Raw genomic sequence first — 19159 nt, 5'->3', positions numbered from 1 at the left:
GCTCACACCTTTTTTTAAAAACATTTTTCCCTCCCACTTAATGCTCATTGGTTCTCTAAAACACATAAGTATGTGTGAGTGATCCTAGATCGAACAGTCCCTGCTGTTCGCAGATACTCTTGCTACTACGTCTATCGCTGGTTTGACCTTCAACAAAACATTCAGTGATGCGGCCTCTCGCAGCAGCGGGTCTCTATTCAAAGACCGCTCACATGTATTTATGGGCATTCAGTAGACTCAGCAACCAATGAGCTTTCATTGGGGAGGAGTCAAAGTTTCAAATACAAGCCCACCAAAGAACCGCCAGATACTTTAATGCTTGTTGATAGCATAAGTGTTACTGAGATAAAAGGGATGCAGTCGTTGTCCCCTTTACAGTCATTGGCCATATCCAGTTGTGTGTAAGTCCTTGGGAAACCTACAAAGAAACCTCCAGTAATACTACTGTATATATATATGTAGATATAGATATATATGTAGTATTGTGATCCGCTGTGTAATACGTTTGGCGTCCCCCTAACCCTTCCGAAATTGCTGTACTTTGGCATCAGCCGCTTTGCTTTCTCTCTACAGCCTGGATGACCTGCTGCGTTGCGGCGTGAGTTATGCAGCTCACATGGTGGTTGTTGGTGAAGAAAGCTCCATGATTGCGGAGGAGGATTACATGGCTGATGCCCGGACCATCGTTAATGTACAAACACTTTTTAGGTAATTACTCTGCCATCGTCATTGCTCATCGTGCAGTTTAAACAGCTGCCGTTCCATAGCGAACGTCGCCTGTGTTATGTGAATGGAGAGGGGCGGGGGAGCGAGAGGAGAGAAATCTCCTGCACTGCCCCGCCCCCTGCTGGCCGCTCCGTGTGCGAGCCAGCTGTGCTAGCTCCACGGGAGCGCAGGGATACAGGGACGAGTGTAGGGCATTGTTTGCCCGACACTCGTCCAATGTAAATGGGCCTTAGAGGGGAATGTGCAGCGTCCTTTTCAGACTTTGACTCCACCCCAGTAATGCCTACTTTAATATATGACTATAGTGCTATATCATCCCTGAATTAGTGGTGCCCTACAGTGCCCAAATATTAACACACATTGTTCTAAGAGTGCCTTGCAGAGCCCAGACAGAGTCACACAGCACCCATTTACTGCATATAGCACACAGATAGTTTATAGATCTATAGTTCTTACTGTATTACTTAAAGGCTATACACCGGAGAAGCAACAGAAAAAAAAGAGAACTTTGCTGTGGACATAAATGACTTAATCAGAAAGTGCAGGAAATAGAAACCAAGCGTCAGTCCAGGCTCACTAACAGATCTCCTATTGAGACTCAGTCTGCAGTTTATGTATGTGGTGATATGTAGAAGCTGCAGAAGACAAATGGTGCAAAGTTTTTAATCAAATCCTATTACAGAAATAAGTGACAGACCAATATACATGCATTTAAGTGAAAAATTGCCAATAGCCTTTGAGCAAATGGTATCTTACAATACCAATGTAAAGCCAAATTCTACCTACAAAGTGCAAAGGGTGCCCATAGAAACCTGTCCTTTATCTGCATATATTGTCCACATACTGCCACATTCCTTGTGAAAATGGATCCAAATAGTAGTGCCAAGACAATGCTATACTATATTCTTATAGTGCCAAATACATGCAGTACTCAGACACTGCCAAATAGTGCACAGAGAATGGCATGTCCTGCTTATGTAGAGTCTATAGGTCCTCACGTAGTGCCATATACTGCCTATAGTGTCAAATTGTGTCCAGAATGTGTCACATAGTGTTCACATACTGAGATGTCTATAGTCCCCTCATCACTGTGCCATTATGCATCACTTACTTCCTCTTTCTTCCTGCACTGTGCAGAAGAGTTTCAGTGGGTCAGGAAGGGTATTGTTTCTCCTTAAGGAGAGCACTAGAAGGTATGTGAGGGGACTTTGTAAGGCCATCCATGCTCCTCTGGGCAATATGCAAATGAATGGTGAAACCATACCTCTGCAGCACCACCTATTGGAAGGCAGCATTCCTGCAAGTCAAAGTTAGACTTTTTTTTTTTAATTAAATCTTTTTATTGAACTTTATCTCCATTTTCTGTTCTTTTTCTTCACCATCACAACACAAAACATACCTTTACATAACATACAAAGAGTCAACCTAGCAAAGTATGGCTCTGCCCCCTGCACAGAATGTCCTTTTGGATTCCATTCAAAGTTAGATTTTTTAAACAGGTCTTATAACAATGACTGGGATTTGTTATAAGACTTGTTTAAAAAGTCTAACATTGACTTGCAGGAATGCTGCCTTCCAATAGGTGGCGCTGCAGAGGTATTCCATCTTCCCATTTGAAGAGTTACAGTATAATGACCTCTGAGGTAATGATGAAGAAATGATGTGAGGTATGAAGTGTGAAGCCTGCACATGTGACCTTGGCCTTATGTCTATGGGCGATGTATAGAAGGATAATGATGAATGCTTCATCCTGCAGACTGTTTCCCGGGCTGAATATCATCACTGAACTAGCACATCCAGCAAACATGAGGTTCATGCAGTTCAAAGCCAAAGACAAATACTCAGTGGTGCTGTCTAAACTGGAGAAGGTAAAGGCTGTAACACTCGTCAGATACCCCTCTGACTGTCTCTCTGATGTCTGTCATCTTCCTATGTCTTCTTCTCCTTTTCCCAATCCCTCCCTCAAAGCTCTGTCCTCTCACAGAGGGAACGTGAACGGGGCTCTAACCTGGTCTTCATGTTCAGACTGCCATTCGCTGCTGGGAAGGTCTTCAGTGTCAGCATGTTAGATACTCTGCTATACCAGGTACTGTATGTCCCTATATGTCCTCCTATCACTCCATATATCCTGTCCCTATATATATCTTATTACTCTATTTATCCTCCCCATATCTCTTCCTATTACTTCATGCAACTTCTGCCTATATGTCCTCCTATTAATCCATATAACCTCCCCTATATCTCCTCCTATTACTCCATATAACCTCTCCCTATATCTTCCATTACTTTATATAACCTCCCCTATATCTCTTTCTATTACTCCATATAACCTCCCATATATCTCTTTCTATTACTCCATATAACCTCCCATGTATCTCCTCCTTTTACTCTATATACCCCCCCTATTTCTCCCCTATTACTTCATGTATCTTCCCCCTATATTTACGCCTATTATTCCATATAACCTTTCACTACATCTCCTAATAGTCTGTATAACGTCCCCTATATCTACTCCTGTTACTCCATATAACCTCCCCTATATCTTCTTCTATTACTATTTGTAACCTCCCCTTTATCTCCTCCATATATCATTCCCCTATATCTCCTCCTATTACTCCATATATCCTCCCCTATATCTCCTCCTATTTCTCCATATATTCTTCCCCTATATCTCCTCCTATTACTCAATATATCCTCCCCTATATCTCCTCCTATTACTCCATATATCCTTCCCCTATATCTCCTCCTATTACTCATATAACCTCCCCTATATCTCCTCCTATTACTCATATATCCTTCCCCTATATCGCCTCCTATTACTCATATATCCTTCCTCTATATCTCCTCCTTTTACTCCATGTATCCTTCCCCTATATCTCCTCCTATTACTCATATATCCTTCCCCTATATCTCCTCCTATTACTCCATATATCCTTCCCCTATATCTCCTCCTTTTACTCCATATAACCTCCCCTATATCTCCTCCTATTACTCCATATAACCTCCCCTATATCTCCTCTTATTACTCCACATATCCTTCCCCTATATCTCCTCCTTTTACTCCAAATAACCTCTCCTATATCTCCTCCTATTACTCATATATCCTTCCCCTATATCTCCTCCTATTACTCCATATATCCTTCCGCTATATCTCCTCCTTTTACTCCAAATAACCTCTCCTATATCTCCTCCTATTACTCATATATCCTTCCTCTATATCTCCTCCTTTTACTCCAAATAACCTCTCCTATATCTCCTCCTATTACTCATATATCCTTCCCCTATATCTCCTCCTATTACTCCATATATCCTTCCCCTATATCTCCTCCTTTTACTCCATATAACCTCCCCTATATCTCCTCCTTTTACTCCATATAACCTCTCCCTATATCTCCTCCTATTACTCTATATATCCTCCCCTATATCTCCTCCTATTACTCCATATAACCTCCCCTATATCTCCTCCTATTACTCCATATAACCTCCCCTTTATCTCCTCCTTTTACTCCAAATAACCTCTCCTATATCTCCTCCTATTACTCCATATAACCTCCCCTATATCTCCTCCTATTACTCCATATAACCTCCCCTATATCTCCTCCTTTTACTCCATATAACCTCTCCTATATCTCCTCCTTTTACTCCATATAACCTCCCCTATATCTCCTCCTTTTACTCCATATAACCTCCCCTATATCTCCTCCTTTTACTCCTTATAACCTCCCCTATATCTCCTCCTTTTACTCCATATAACCTCCCCTATATCACCTCCTATTACTCCACATATCCTTCCCCTATATCTCCTCCTTTTACTCCAAATAACCTCTCCTATATCTCCTCCTATTACTCATATATCCTTCCCATATATCTCCTCCTATTACTCCATATATCCTTCCCCTATATCTCCTCCTTTAATCCATATAACCTCCCCTATATCTCCTCCTTTTACTCCATATAACCTCCCCTATATCTCCTCCTTTTACTCCATATAACCTGCCCTATATCTCCTCCTATTACTCCATATAACCCCTCCCTATATCTCCTCCTATTACTCTATATATCCTCCCCTATATCTCCTCCTATTACTCCATATAACCTCCCCTATATCTCCTCCTATTACTCCATATAACCTGCCCTATATCTCCTCCTATTACTCCATATAACCCCTCCCTATATCTCCTCCTATTACTCTATATATCCTCCCCTATATCTCCTCCTATTACTCCATATAACCTCCCCTATATCTCCTCCTATTACTCCATATAACCTCCCCTATATCTCCTCCTTTTACTCCAAATAACCTCTCCTATATCTCCTCCTATTACTCCATATAACCTCCCCTATATCTCCTCCTATTACTCCATATAACCTGCCCTATATCTCCTCCTATTACTCCATATAACCCCTCCCTATATCTCCTCCTATTACTCTATATATCCTCCCCTATATCTCCTCCTATTACTCCATATAACCTCCCCTATATCTCCTCCTTTTACTCCATATATCCTCCCCTATATCTCCTCCTATTACTCCATATAACCTCCCCTATATCTCCTCCTTTTACTCCAAGTAACCTCCTCTATATCTCCATGTAGTAGTAACTTCTCCTCTTTGCCTTCTACAATACAGTCATTTGTGAAGGATTACATGATCTCCATCACACGTCTATTACTCGGTCTGGACTCTATGCCCGGCTCCGGATTCCTGTGCGCTGTAAGTTCTTTCTTCCTTTTTGCTTTCACTCATACTCCACAGTGCCCACATTACAGTACAGCCACACACTGTTCCCCCATAGCAGTACCAGCCACATACTGTCCCCCCAAAGGAGGACCACCCACACACTGTTTCACCGTTGTAGTATTACCAACCACACACTTTCCCCATAGCAGTACCAATCACACACGGTTTTCCCAAAGCAGTACCAATCACACCCGTTTCCCCCATAGCAATACCAATCACACATTGTTTCCCCATAGTAGTACCAACTACACACGGTTTCCCTGTAGTAGTACCAGCCACACACTGTCCTCCCAAACTGTTTCCTCACTGTAGTAGTAACAAGCACACATTGTTCCCCCATAGCAGTACCAGCGACTCACAGTACCCTCCTGACAGTACCAACCAGACCGAGTCCTCTCTTGCAGTGGCTGGCACACAATGACCCTACAAGGCACACTTTGCTTATCCTTGGCCACAGCTGACAGCAGAGGTGCTCACATGTATCTTCCAAGGACTGCAGATAACTGTGATCTGCACAGGAGGGAGAGGACAAACTTGCGGTCTTTTCATCAACAACATGTGAAGTCTTTTGACAGCAATATCTTTCTGAACTATCGGGTCTCTATTGTTGGGGGCAACACAGAGCAACAATAAGACTACATGTGACTGGCGGCATCCCTGTTATATGTGCAGTGATATATATCCCCCATATCACACATAACACAGCGGATATGCCTTACAAAAAAATCCAGGAAAGCTCTAACCCAGAAGTGGCGGAATAGAACATTTCACTATGGAGAATGTCTCAAGGAGTTTAAAAAAAATGAATTAAGATGGATTTTAGGGCTCCTGCATGTTTTTTGCCCGGGGCCCCACTACAAAAGGAGCAGTAGCTGCCTGATACTCTGCAGCCGAATCCTTTTGCGTCCCTTTCATGTTTCTTATATCCCATCCTCATCGGTGCTCTGGGCAAATCACGTTCTGCTGATTCCCCCTGAGCGAATACAACTAGAATCTCCATGTTCAGGCGAGACTAATATATGCAGATGAGCTTTATAATGAAGAGTCAAAGGTTTGAACTAATCCATCATATGCAAAATAATCCACGTAGCGTTATTATTATATATTTACACATACAATATATGTATATCGCCCACACATATCCCTCGTACCCTATAAGCTCAATGACTGACGTAGGATATCCTCCCCCGTCTGCCCTTTCATCTATAATATATTTTGCTTTGTCTTTTACATAATCTTTTTAGATTTTGTGTTGCGGTGCCCCCTTGTGGTGAAAAACAGCCATTATATAAAATGTACACTGCTTCTTCCGCAGCTCCAAGTTACCGAAGAAGACCTTTGGATCCGTTGCTATGGACGACTGTATCAGAAGTTATGTTCCACAACAGGTGACATCCCTATTGGAATCTTCCGCACCGAGACGCATGTGTTGCCCATTTCAGAGGTACGCCATGGCTCATGCCTCTTTGCTCTTCTGTAGCACACTTTCTGTCTTCTTGTGCAGTTGTCAGTCAAAAATGTGAAAATACATATATAACTAACAAGACTCATCGAATCACTGTCAGCGATCCCAATCATACAAGGGATACACCATCAGTGGAAAAGCCTGCATAACTCCTTAGCATACCGCATGGCGCGGCCTATGTCAGTAGCAGTATGGTCCTGCTCCGTATTCGCTTCTGATTAGTGCCCTGTATGGCCCTGTCACTTGGGCTCTGTATGGCGGTGTTACTTGAGCATAATATCATGGTGGGATTTATGGAACTGTATAACACAGTTTTCGGCCTTAAAGGAGATGTCCCGCGCCGAAACGGGTTTTTTTTTTTTTAAACCCCCCCCCCCGTTCGGCGCGAGACAACCCCGATGCAGGGGTTAAAAAAACCACCCGCACAGCGCTTACCTGAATCCCGGCGCTCCGGTGACTTCTCTACTCACCGCTGAAGATGGCCTCTTCCTCCGTGGACCGCAGCTCTTCTGTGCGGTCCACTGCCGATTCCAGCCTCCTGATTGGCTGGAATCGGCACGTGACGGGGCGGAGCTACACGGAGCTACACGGAGCCCCATAGAGAACAGCAGAAGACCCGGACTGCGCAAGCGCGGCTAATTTGGCCATCGGAGGCCAAAAATTAGTCGGCACCATGGAGACCAGGACGCCAGCAACGGAGCAGGTAAGTAAAAAACTTTTTATAACTTCTGTATGGCTCATAATTAATGCACTATGTATATTACAAAGTGCATTATTATGGCCATACAGAAGTGTATAACCCCACTTGCTGCCTCGGGACATCTCCTTTAATTCAACCCCGTCTATAAAGTCTATTCCAGGGGCGTAACTATAGGGGATGCGGCTGCACCCGGGCCCAGGAGCCTTGGGGGGCCCATAAGGCCTCTCTTCTCCATATAGGGAGCCCAGTACTATGAATAAAGCATTATAGTTGGGGGCCCCATTCCAGGTTTTGCATTGGGGCCCAGGAGCTTCAAGTTACGCCTCTGGCCTATTCTATAGGTTATGGTGCCTTGTACTCATGAAGGTGATCTTAAACATTTTAATAAGTCGTTTAAGAAATAAATGGTACCTCACAAAGAGCCCTGATAAATAGTGCCTCACAAAGAGCTCTGATAAATAGTGCCTCACAAAGAGCTCTGATAAATAATGCCCTGTGGTGCCTGGATAATTATGGCCCGAGTGAACGACTTGGTGACATCATCATCAGCTCATTCGCGCTCGGACAATATATTTAAACTGCAAGATTCTCGCTGAGAATTATGCGCTAGTCGTTCAGTATTTCACCTTCCTATGTGAAACACTGAACGATCCGTGTTTAAACTGCAGGAAAAGTGACTGATCCGGCGCTGGTTCTTATTCCGGCTGAGACTGAATGATGAATGAGGACCCCACTATTCTCTTTCGTCATTCAATCATTTGCCGCGCTTAAACTGAACGATTTTCATTCAGTTTACTTGTTTGAATGATATTCTGAACGCTAACGGTTCCATCAAAACGGGCTTTAGTGGCCCAGAGAAGGCTCAGATGAATAGGGGCCCGCAAAGTGCATGAATGCAGCATACAGACCCGGGTGTCACATATATAATATATATGTATACACTACATATTGCAAATGACAAAAAATTAAATAAACTACACATGTAGAATTGTCATTAATGTAGGACTTGATATTATAATTTTTCCACTAGTTACAGATATAAAGCTTTCCGATTTTTATGCATATCAACATGCTTTACAAATATGACCACATCCCAAAAACCCTATAACTAACCCCTTAACGCTATAGTACGTACAGTTACGTCCTGCGATGTTGGGGTATGTATGAAGAGAGATAAAATAGAATGCTACGGCATTACATCATACTGCAAGAGCGATCAAAGCATCATAAGTAGAGATGAGCGAACGTGCTCGGCCACGCCCCTTTTTCGCCCGAATACCGCGATTTCCGAGTACTTCCGTACTCGGGCGAAAAACTTCGGGGGGCGCCGTGGCGGCACGGGGGGTAGCAGTGGGGAGTGGGGGGGAGAGGGAAAGAGAGAGGGCTCCCCCCTGTTCCCCGCTGCTACCGCCCGCACCGCCACGCCTCTCCCCGCCCCCCGGCGCCCCCCGAATCTTTACTCGAAAATGGCGGTACTCGGGTGCGTAAGTACTCGAAACGAGTACGTTCGCTCATCTCTAATCATAAGTTGTTGTCCCCTCTGGGGACTAAAAAAAAAAAGTAAAAATAAGATTAATAAAGTTTTACTAATTATTAGAAAAAAAACTGTTATGAAAGTTAAAAAAACAACCGTTTGACATATTTATAATAAAAGAATCTAAATAATAAAAGAAAAACACATATTTGGTATCGCTGCGTCCGTAAAAGTGCGATCTATCAAAATAATGCATTATTTACTCCACACGGTGAACATTGTCAGAAAAAAAAGGAACACCTGAAATGTGCTTTTCCAGTCACCCTGTCTACAAGAATAAATGCAATAAAAGCAATCAAAAAGTCACATGTATTCCAAAATGGTACCAACGCAAACTCCAGGAAGTCCTGCAAAAAATGAGCCCTCACACAGCTATGTCTACGGAAAAGTAAAAAAGTTATTGCGGTCAGAAGATGGCAGCAGAAAATAATGTAAAAAAATTAAATATCTTTGAAAAGAAACAAAAGTAGTACAGCAAAATATATATATAAAGTAAACAAGACGCACTGAAAGATGGTGGAATTTCATTTTTTTTTTTTCATTTTAGTCCACTTAGAATTTTTTTTACATTTTTTCAGTACATGATATTGTACATTAAATAGTACAACTCGTCTCGCAAAAAACAAGCCCTCAGACATCTATGTCGGTGGACAAAAATGGAAAAAAAAGGGCCGCATCATTAAGGGGCTAACAACCAATGACCTTGTTGTATTATGCCCACGGTAGGGGCCTTTTTAGAAACAAATTTAACCCCTTTATCTATAACTTCCCTCATAATCTACAATAAATGTACAATGATGAAGGAAAGCAATTGCCAAAACACGTAGCACCCTGCATGCCGAGATTTGTACTATGCTCAGGATTTTAACAAGTATGTAATAAAAAAGGAGGTTTTGACAGAAAACCTGGATTGTTCGGGAGTTTCCTGGGATGATAAATAGTGCCCAATACAGTGCTCAAATAAATGGTGCCTAGTGGTGCCTGGATAATTAGTGCCCCACAGAGTGCTCGGATAAATAATGCCCTATGATGCCTGGATAATTAGTGCCCCACAGAGTGCTCGGATAAATAGTGCCCTATGGTGCCTGAATAAATGGTGCCCTACGTAGCGCTCCAATAAACAGTGTCCAACAGAGTGCTCAGGTGTATCGAGCACCATACAGTGCTTATACATAGTGCCCCACATAGCGCTCAGACAGCTGGTGCCCGATGCGGTGCATGGATAAATAGTGCTACCTGTTGTACAGAGGATTACAGTAGTGAACATATAGCCTAGATTTACTGCACACAGTGCTGGTACATATCGTGGTTAATACCACTGAAATGCTCAGATAGACATATAGTACAGCAGCCTTGTTCAGATAATGGCATGCCTGTGCTGATATAGTGCTCCTCCCACCACGGGGTAACACAGGAGGGAGGAACTATGTGACATGGGTTCTGCTCCTCCCACCATGGGGTGACACAGGAGTGTGGAGCTATGTGACATGGGGTCTGCTCCTCCCACCACGGGGTAACACAGGAGGGAGGAACTATGTGACATGGGTTCTGCTCCTCCCACCATGGGGTGACACAGGAGTGTGGAGCTATGTGACATGGGGTCTGCTCCTCCCACCACAGAGTAACACAGGAGGGAGGAACTATGTGACATGGGTTCTGCTCCTCCCACCATGGGGTGACACAGGAGGGAGGAGCTATGTGACTTGGGGTCTGCTCCTTCCACCATGGGGTGACACAGGAGGGAGGAGTTATGTGACATGGGGTCTGCTCCTACCACCACAGGGTGACACAGGAGGGAGGAGCTATGTGACATGGGGTCTGCTCCTCCCACCATGGGGTGACACAAGAGGGAGGAGTTATGTGACATGGGATCTGCTCCTCCCACCACAGAGTAACACAGGAGGGAGGAACTATGTGACATGGGTTCTGCTCCTCCCACCATGGGGTGACACAGGAGGGAGGAGCTATGTGACTTGGGGTCTGCTCCTCCCACCATGGGGTGGCACAGGAGGGAGGAGTTATGTGACATGGGGTCTGCTCCTACCACCACAGGGTGACACAGGAGGGAGGAGCTATGTGACATGGGGTCTGCTCCTACCACCACAGGGTAACGCAGGAAGGAGGAGCTATGTGACTTGGGGTCTGCTCCTCCCCCCACGGGGTGACACAGGAGGCAGGAGCTATGTGACATGGCTTGCTCCTCCCACCACAGGGTGACACAGGAGGGAGGAGCTATATGACATGGGCTCTACTCCTCCCACCACAGGGTGACACAAGAGGGAAGAGCTATGTAACATGGGGTGTGCTCCTCCCACCATGGGGTGACACAGGAGGGAGGAGCTATGTGACATGGGGTCTGCTCCTCCCACCATGGGGTGACACAGGAGGGAGGAGCTATGTGACATGGGGTCTGCTCCTCCCACCATGGGGTGACACAGGAGGGAGGAGCTATGTGACATGGGGTGTGCTCCTCCCACCATGGGGTGACAGGAGGGAGGAGCTATGTGACATAGGGTCTGCTCCTCCCACCATGGAGTGACACAGGAGGGAGCAGCTATGTGACATGGGGTCTGCTCCTCCCACCATGGGGTGACAGGAGGGAGGAGCTATGTGGCATGTGGTCTGCTCCTCCCACCACAGGGTGACACAGGAGGGAGGAGCTATGTGACATGGGGTCTGCTCCTCCCACCACAGGGTGACACAGGAGGGAGGAGCTATGTGACATGGGGTCTGCTCCTCCTCCCACTACGGGGTGACACAAACCAGAAGGTAAAGCCTATCCTGCTCAGCTACCTACATATTTCTTTGTGCTCCAAGTTACTTCCATCCAAGTAATGATCATCCTACATTGTGAGGCCGTCACACCCGCAGGATCCACTAGCGGAATCACTGTGAAAATTCCCTTGTGTTTATAGTACAAGGCAAGTGAGGGACATTTTACAAACCTCCTTTTCACGTAGCGGAATGTTTCTGCTGCGGAGACGCAAGACATTAGAAAAATGATGCAGATGGCGAATTATGTTGCAGAAACTGCAAAAAGGCAGCGAATTTTTGCCATAGACATCAATAGAGAACATAAAAACCGCAGCAAAATCCATAAGTGCACTTTTGTTGCAAATTTTTAACATTTCCGCTGTGGAAACGCACGAATCTGATTGGAAATCTGCGTTTGTTGATGTTCAAAAATAAAGTTTGCCAGTGTGACCTGAAAAGGCAAGTATATATACAAGATCTGCAAGAAAATCCACAAAGCTCGTTAATGCGGCCATCTGCAGAAAAGCAACGGAGTTTCCACAGCTCAGACGTGGTGGGTGAGGGTAGCCTTACTCTGTCCTGCTTTCTTGTCCTCCTAGTCACAGGTCTCTATCAGCGTTGAAGACTATGAAGACACAAGAGAGAGCCGTTGGGGAGACACCATTCAAAGCCGAGGGCCACACCGTAACTCTACATCCAGCGACCAGTCCGAGCATCCGTTGTTGCGCAGGAAGAGTATGCAGTGGGCTCGGCGGCTGTCCCGTAAAGGAGCAAGGCTACCTGGGAAGTCGGCGTCCGAAAGGATTAGTCAGCAGAGAATGAGTCTGTACAGGCGGTCTGAACGGCAGGAGCTCAATGCTTTGGTGAAGACCAGAATGAAACATCTGGGTCTCTCTACTGCAGAGTACAGTATGTGACCCCCTTTGCTTATTGTTGTAGGGGCTACGTGACATGGAGTCTGCCCCCGCCACCAGTGTCTAATCTTGTCTCTGTTTCTTTCTTTGCAGTGGACATTATGGACACTGATAACTCCTTATCCTATATCCTTATAAATCCTCCTCCAGACACCAAGCTGGAACTCAATGATGTGGTGTAAGTATACTTCCTTGCTTATCCCCTTTGACTATTTATGTCTTAATTGCACATACCTCGTGTAGTTAGGATGTAAATAACCATCCACAGCACATGCAGTATAAGGCCTTGGTCAGACGGGCGATTTTTCGCGCGATTTGCGGATCGCATGACGGATGCGCATCCGCAAATCGCGTGACCGGTGCGCGCAAGTCGCCCGAAAATCGCCCGAAAATCTGCTCCTAGCCGCGTTTCATTAGAAATGGGCCGGAGCTGTCCAGCGCATTGCATGCAATGGAGACGGCAATACAGCCGTCTCCATTGAAAGCAATGCGCTGCGGGCGAGCCCGGGATGAATTGTCGGTAAGGGCTTAAATATATAAGCCCTTCCCTGCAATCCACCCTAAAATGTGTTAAAATAAAAAAAATTGTATACTCACCTTCTGCCGGCAGCTGGAGCTCTGCGTGGCCGTCCTGCAGTGGGTGTGAAGGGGGTGTGAGTCAGACCTGCCCCCTGATTGGCTCAGCGCTGAGCCAATCAGAGGCATGCCTCACTCACACCCATTCATGAATTCATGAATGGATGTGAGTCAGACCTGCCCCTGATTGGCTCAGCGCTGAGAGGCAGCAGTCACTCACCCATTCATGAATTCATGAATGGGTGTGTGAGTGTTTTCAGCCTCTGATTGGTCAGGGCTGTGACCAATCAGAGGCAGATCATTCAGCAGGCGGGGATCCAAAGTATAGTTAGCCCAGCCGCATGCAGTTCCCAGAAAAATAGCAACAGCGTTAGAGAATTATATTACTTGTTTTGTCTTCGTGACGCCAGTACCTCTTTGTAATAGTCCCCGTAAATAACAGAGTCCACAAAAGTTAACGCTGAATCGGAGGCACACGATTCTCTTTTACTTCAGTTTAACTCAAACAGTCTTAAGCATTACAACGCCAAAGGAAAATACATTTTCTCAAAGGTTTCTCCCTTCACTTTCCTTTTGGGAGATGCTGGGGAACCGTTAGATATGGCGATGCAGGTGATCGGAGAGTTTGGGCAGTATTCAGGGCTTAGAATTAAATGGAGTAAGTCAGAAATATTGCCGGTAGATTAACCTGATTTGGTAATAGATGGAGGATGGACTACTATGCAATGAAAACCCACTATCAGATATTTGGGAGTGGAGGTGTTGCGAATGTCTTAGAGTATGGGAGGATGAACGTGGATCCACTGTTAGCTAAATTTAGGCAAAAGCAATAGGTATGGTCGATTATAGGAAGGGGGAATTTAATTAAAATGGGATGGATGCGGCAGCTGCTTTACCTGCTTCACAATTCGCCTCACTGGATAACACAACGTTTTTTCTATAGCGTTAATGGAATATTTAGAGCAGTGATGTGGAGGGGAAAAGACCTGCGTATTAGGTTGGAAGTACTGTGCAACTCCAAGGAGGAGGGAGGCCTGGCTTTGCCCAACCCCATGGCATTATTTCTGGCAGCACAGCTACAATATTTTGGGGATGGGAGTCTGGAGATGTACTGGACGCGAGGTATTACCTTCTGAAAACGTATTTCAATACCCCGTATTTATTTGAGACTTTAGAGAGGGAGGGATTTAAGCATGGTGCTCAGGGTCCCCCAACTTTAGCTCTTTATAGGGTCTGGTGGAAGACGAGAGCGATCATGGGGATCAAAAAACATACACTACCGTTCAAAAGTTTGGGGTCACATTGAAATGTCCTTATTTTTGAAGGAAAAGCACTGTACTTTTCAATGAAGATAACTTTAAACTAGTCCTAACTTTAAACAAATGCACTCTATACATTGCTAATGTGGTAAATGACTATTCTAGCTGCAAATGCCTGTTTTTTTGTGCAATATCTACAAAGGTGAATAGAGGCCCATTTCCAGCAACTATCACTCCAGTGTTCTAATGGTACAATGTGTTTGCTCATTGGCTCAGAAGGCTAATTGATGATTAGAAAACCCTTGTGCAATCATGTTCACACATCTGAAAACAGTCTAGCTCGTTACAGAAGCTACAAAACTGACCTTCCTGTGAGCAGATTGAGTTTCTGGAGCATCACATTTGTGGGGTCAATTAAACGCTCAAAATGGCCAGAAAAAGAGAACTTTCAACTGAAACTCGACAGTCTATTCTTGTTCTTAGAAATGAAGGCTATTCCATGCGAGAAATTGCTAAGAAATTGAAGATTTCCTACAACGGTGTGTACTACTCCCTTCAGAGGACAGCACAAACAGGCTCTAACCAGAGTAGAAAAAGAAGTGGGAGGCCGCGTTGCACAACCAAGCAAGAAGATAAGCACATTAGAGTCTCTAGTTTGAGAAACAGACGCCTCACAGGTACCCAACTGGCATCTTCATTAAATAGTACCCGCAAAACACCAGTGTCAACATCTACAGTGAAGAGGCGGCTGCGGGATTTTGGGCTTCAGGGCAGAGTGGCAAAGAAAAAGCCATATCTGAGACTGGCCAATAAAAGAAAAAGATTAAGATGGGCAAAAGAACACAGACATTGGACAGAGGAAGACTGGAAAAAAGTGTTGTGGACGGATGAATCCAAGTTTGAGGTGTTTGGATCACAAAGAAGAACGTTTGTGAGATGCAGAACAAATGAAAAGATGCTGGAAGAATGCCTGACGCCATCTGTTAAGCATGGTGGAGGTAATGTGATGGTCTGGGGTTGCTTTGGTGCTGGTAAGGTGGGAGATTTGTACAGGGTAAAAGGGATTCTGAATAAGGAAGGCTATCACTCCATTTTGCAACGCCATGCCATACCCAGTGGACAGCGCTTGATTGGAACCAATTTCATCCTACAACAGGACAATGACCCTAAACACACCTCCAAATTGTGCAAGAACTATTTACAGCAGAAGCAGGCAGCTGGTATTCTATCGGTAATGGAGTGGCCAGCGCAGTCACCAGATCTGAACCCCAGTGAGCTGTTGTGGGAGCAGCTTGACCGTATGGTACGCCAGAAGTGCCCATCCAACCAATCCAACTTGTGGGAGATGCTTCTAGAAGCGTGGGGTGCAATTTCTCAAGCTTACCTCAACAAATTAACAGCTAGAATGTCAAAGATGTGCAATGCTGTAATTGCTGCAAAAGGAGGATTCTTTGACGAAAGCAAAGTTTGATGTAAAAACAATGTTATTTCAAATACAAATCATTATTTCTAACCTTGTCAATGTCTTGACTCTATTTTCTATTCATTTCACAACGCATGGTGGTGAATAAGTGTGACTTTTCATGGAAAAACACAAAATTGTTTGAGTGACCCCAAACTTTTGAACGGTAGTGTATGCTATCCCATTTTTGGGATAACACTAGACTACCAGAACTGAGTCAGCTGGAGGATTTTCAAGGCTGGAGTGACAGAGGAGTCAGGCGTTTGGTATGGATATGAGCAGATATGGATCTTTCGAACAGCTGCGGACTGATTATAACCTGCCACATAAGCAATTTATCAGATACTTACAGCTCAGACATGCTTTCCGGGCGGAGGAGGTGATGGGAGAGCTGCTAATTGAACAGTTCCTTCCGTCAGAAATTATAGGAGAAGCGACAGATATGGCGGGGAAAATATCACAGCTGTACGGCCGTCTCCAGCGTTGCATTAACACACGATACCCCCTCGCTAGGAAGAGGAAATGGGACGTTGATATTCGTCCTACTGAGGACTCTCTATAGGAGGAGGTAATGCAGATAACCCCTAAATTGTGACTTAGCGAGTCCCACAGGTTGTCCCAGATTTTCCTGTTACATAGAGTGTATCGCACCCCAGCAGTTCTCCATGGGATAGGTCTGAGAGATACGCCTCCTTGTAATAGGTGCTAGGTGCATGCGGCAGATCTTCTCCATATGTTCTGGCACCGCCCCAAATTGACAAGATTATAGACCGAGGTGCGCAGCCTAATAAATTGAGCATACGGAGTCACTCTGGATTTGACCCCTTTGGTGTGTATTCTAGGATATAGCAACGACGAGAGCGTGAGACTGGCTGTAGCGGGGCTCTTATATCTGGCGAGGAAATTAACAGCACAGCATTGGCTGGATGAGACATCAGGGGTTAAAGGAGTCCAAGAACAAAGTCAATCAAATCTTATTACTGGAAAAAAGTATATACTGTAAGAAATATTATACTATATGGCTTAGATGGCTGCATGCCTACGGTCCTATTTGAATAGGTCTGTTTAGGAGATAGGGGGTGTCACCATGTGGCCTTCTTACGGAGATGTGTGTGTGGTAATGCTGCAGACATATACATGGGTGGAGGAGGGCGGTTCTGAGATCTGGGGGTGCTGAAGGGGCTGTTGGGGTGAGATATGAGGGGGTTATGTATACCTGCTGTATTGTGTACCATTATCGGGGTCGGTTCCTCCGGTGGTTGCAGGGAAGGGGGAGGGAGAAAAAGGAAAAAAGGACAGTGATGTGGCACTTGTGGATCTCCAGAGTAAGAAGAAATAGATCTCCAGAATTGATATATATATTTAAATGTTCTTTTTTTTCGCTCTTCTAAGTTTCCTCCATCCTGTTTGGACTTACATCCTGTCTGGACTTACACGTACAAGAGAGACTTTCCGGGGGGTGGGGTGGGGGTGAGGGGGTACAGGTACATTCCACAACCACTCTCAGTTTCTTCACTCCATTCCACCTCTCTTTGCTGCAATCACTCCCACTCTCCTCTCTACACAGTCCTCGTTAGCACTCCAAATTGCAGTAGATGAATGGTGGTTCCGTGCACTTGCCACCGCCAACACCAAGAGAACAGAATCTGATCCTCACACTCCTCGGAGGCGAGGCATCCCATAGCCACAGGGATGGGCCCGAGACACTGCCCAGGGGAACTTCAGAGTTTCTGCCTCTCCTCTGCACAGTCCCCCTCCCCCGATCACCTCCACATTCTTCCTCTCTAGACGCTCACACCTCTCTTCTCCTTCTCACTCCTTTTTCCTCCCGACTACCACTACTCTAACTCCTGCCCTAAGTATGACTCACTCCTCACATCATCCACACCCAGACAGTTAAAGAGACAGTACACATAACTGACATGGGCTGACTTGACGTACAGCACAGACATCAGCACACATGTAAAGACACAACTGTAACACACACAGCAGCACAAACACATACAGAGAGACACTCTAACTCTGGGCCACTACACTGGAAGCCGAATCCGCATCCATACATGTCAGCTACCAGTTCTGACAGCAGCATTTAAATGTCCCAATTGTGATTTAAATGTCTTAAACAGCCCTCCGAGATAAAACCACAGTGGTTCCGTCGGCATACTTGCTGAGACGTTTCAGTCGCCCAATAGAACACTAAATACCAGTATATGAATTTGGCGAGCGCAATTTTGGCTCCTTCAATCAAACTATCTTTCAAAACGGACTGCTTGCTCCTGCAGCCGGACATCTCCACACATAACCGCTAAGTTTACTGGAATCTCCTATTTGTGAATCTTCCCGTTGACAAGGAATACATTCTACCTTCCTGTGTAGAATTTTGTGGCTGCACAAGTATTCAAAAGCTGATAAATCATCCTTACAAACCCCATTCATTTCAAATACATTCATTTTCGCTTCTGCAAACATTTTTCTGTCACTATGATACGTAGGTTCCCGCCCAAGCGATTGCCTCATCCAAGCCCCGCCCCAAAGCACCGCCCACCAATCACATCATAGAAAACCCGGCCCCCAAAGCTCCTAACCCGACCCAATTCCCAGCTTTAGTAGAGCCAGCCGCGCTCCTCGCAGGTCCTTCAACCACGGTCCCCTATACTACAAGTATGCCATTCCGTCTGGGTGTCTTGGCTGTCTGGGGACTTTTGAAGGCCCACTGGGCTATCATGATTATTTGCCTATTAGGCATGTGCTTGTGGCACATCTTTACTAAGGCAGCCTTCTAAAATACAGTATAATACAATACCTTAGTATTGCATTACACTGTATAAGCCATCAAACAATAAAAACACAATCAACCAAACAATCAAAAGTTGAAGCTCCCTGTGGGGATCAATTTAAAAAAGTAAGTAAGTAAATTGAAGATAAAATAAAGATTTTTTAATTATTATAAAAATGAAAATCTTTTCTGAGTCATATTACTGCATACATGTTATATATTGAACTCAATAGTAACACAGTCTGCAGTAAGC

At 45.0% G+C, this 19159-nt stretch overlaps 1 protein-coding gene across 1 annotated transcript in view; it reads left to right on the top strand.

Annotated features, from left to right (window-relative positions):
- Positions 1–13015, top strand: part of LOC136612873 (potassium channel subfamily T member 2-like) — a 195272-nt gene extending 182257 nt beyond the window's left edge. Inside the window, exons 22-28 of the mRNA XM_066593593.1 lie at positions 574–708; positions 2483–2594; positions 2711–2812; positions 5356–5439; positions 6782–6910; positions 12519–12828; positions 12927–13015. Coding sequence (XP_066449690.1) covers positions 574–708; positions 2483–2594; positions 2711–2812; positions 5356–5439; positions 6782–6910; positions 12519–12828; positions 12927–13015 — 961 coding nt within the window. The remainder of the gene's footprint in view (positions 1–573; positions 709–2482; positions 2595–2710; positions 2813–5355; positions 5440–6781; positions 6911–12518; positions 12829–12926) is intronic.
- The last annotated feature ends 6144 nt before the right edge of the window (positions 13016–19159 follow it).

Source organism: Eleutherodactylus coqui, chromosome 2 (assembly GCF_035609145.1).
Source record: "Eleutherodactylus coqui strain aEleCoq1 chromosome 2, aEleCoq1.hap1, whole genome shotgun sequence".
In the NCBI taxonomy this organism is placed as follows: Eukaryota; Metazoa; Chordata; class Amphibia; order Anura; family Eleutherodactylidae; genus Eleutherodactylus; species Eleutherodactylus coqui.
The sequence above is the reverse complement of the archived record's forward strand: the minus strand, read 5'-3'. Positions and strand labels throughout refer to the sequence as shown.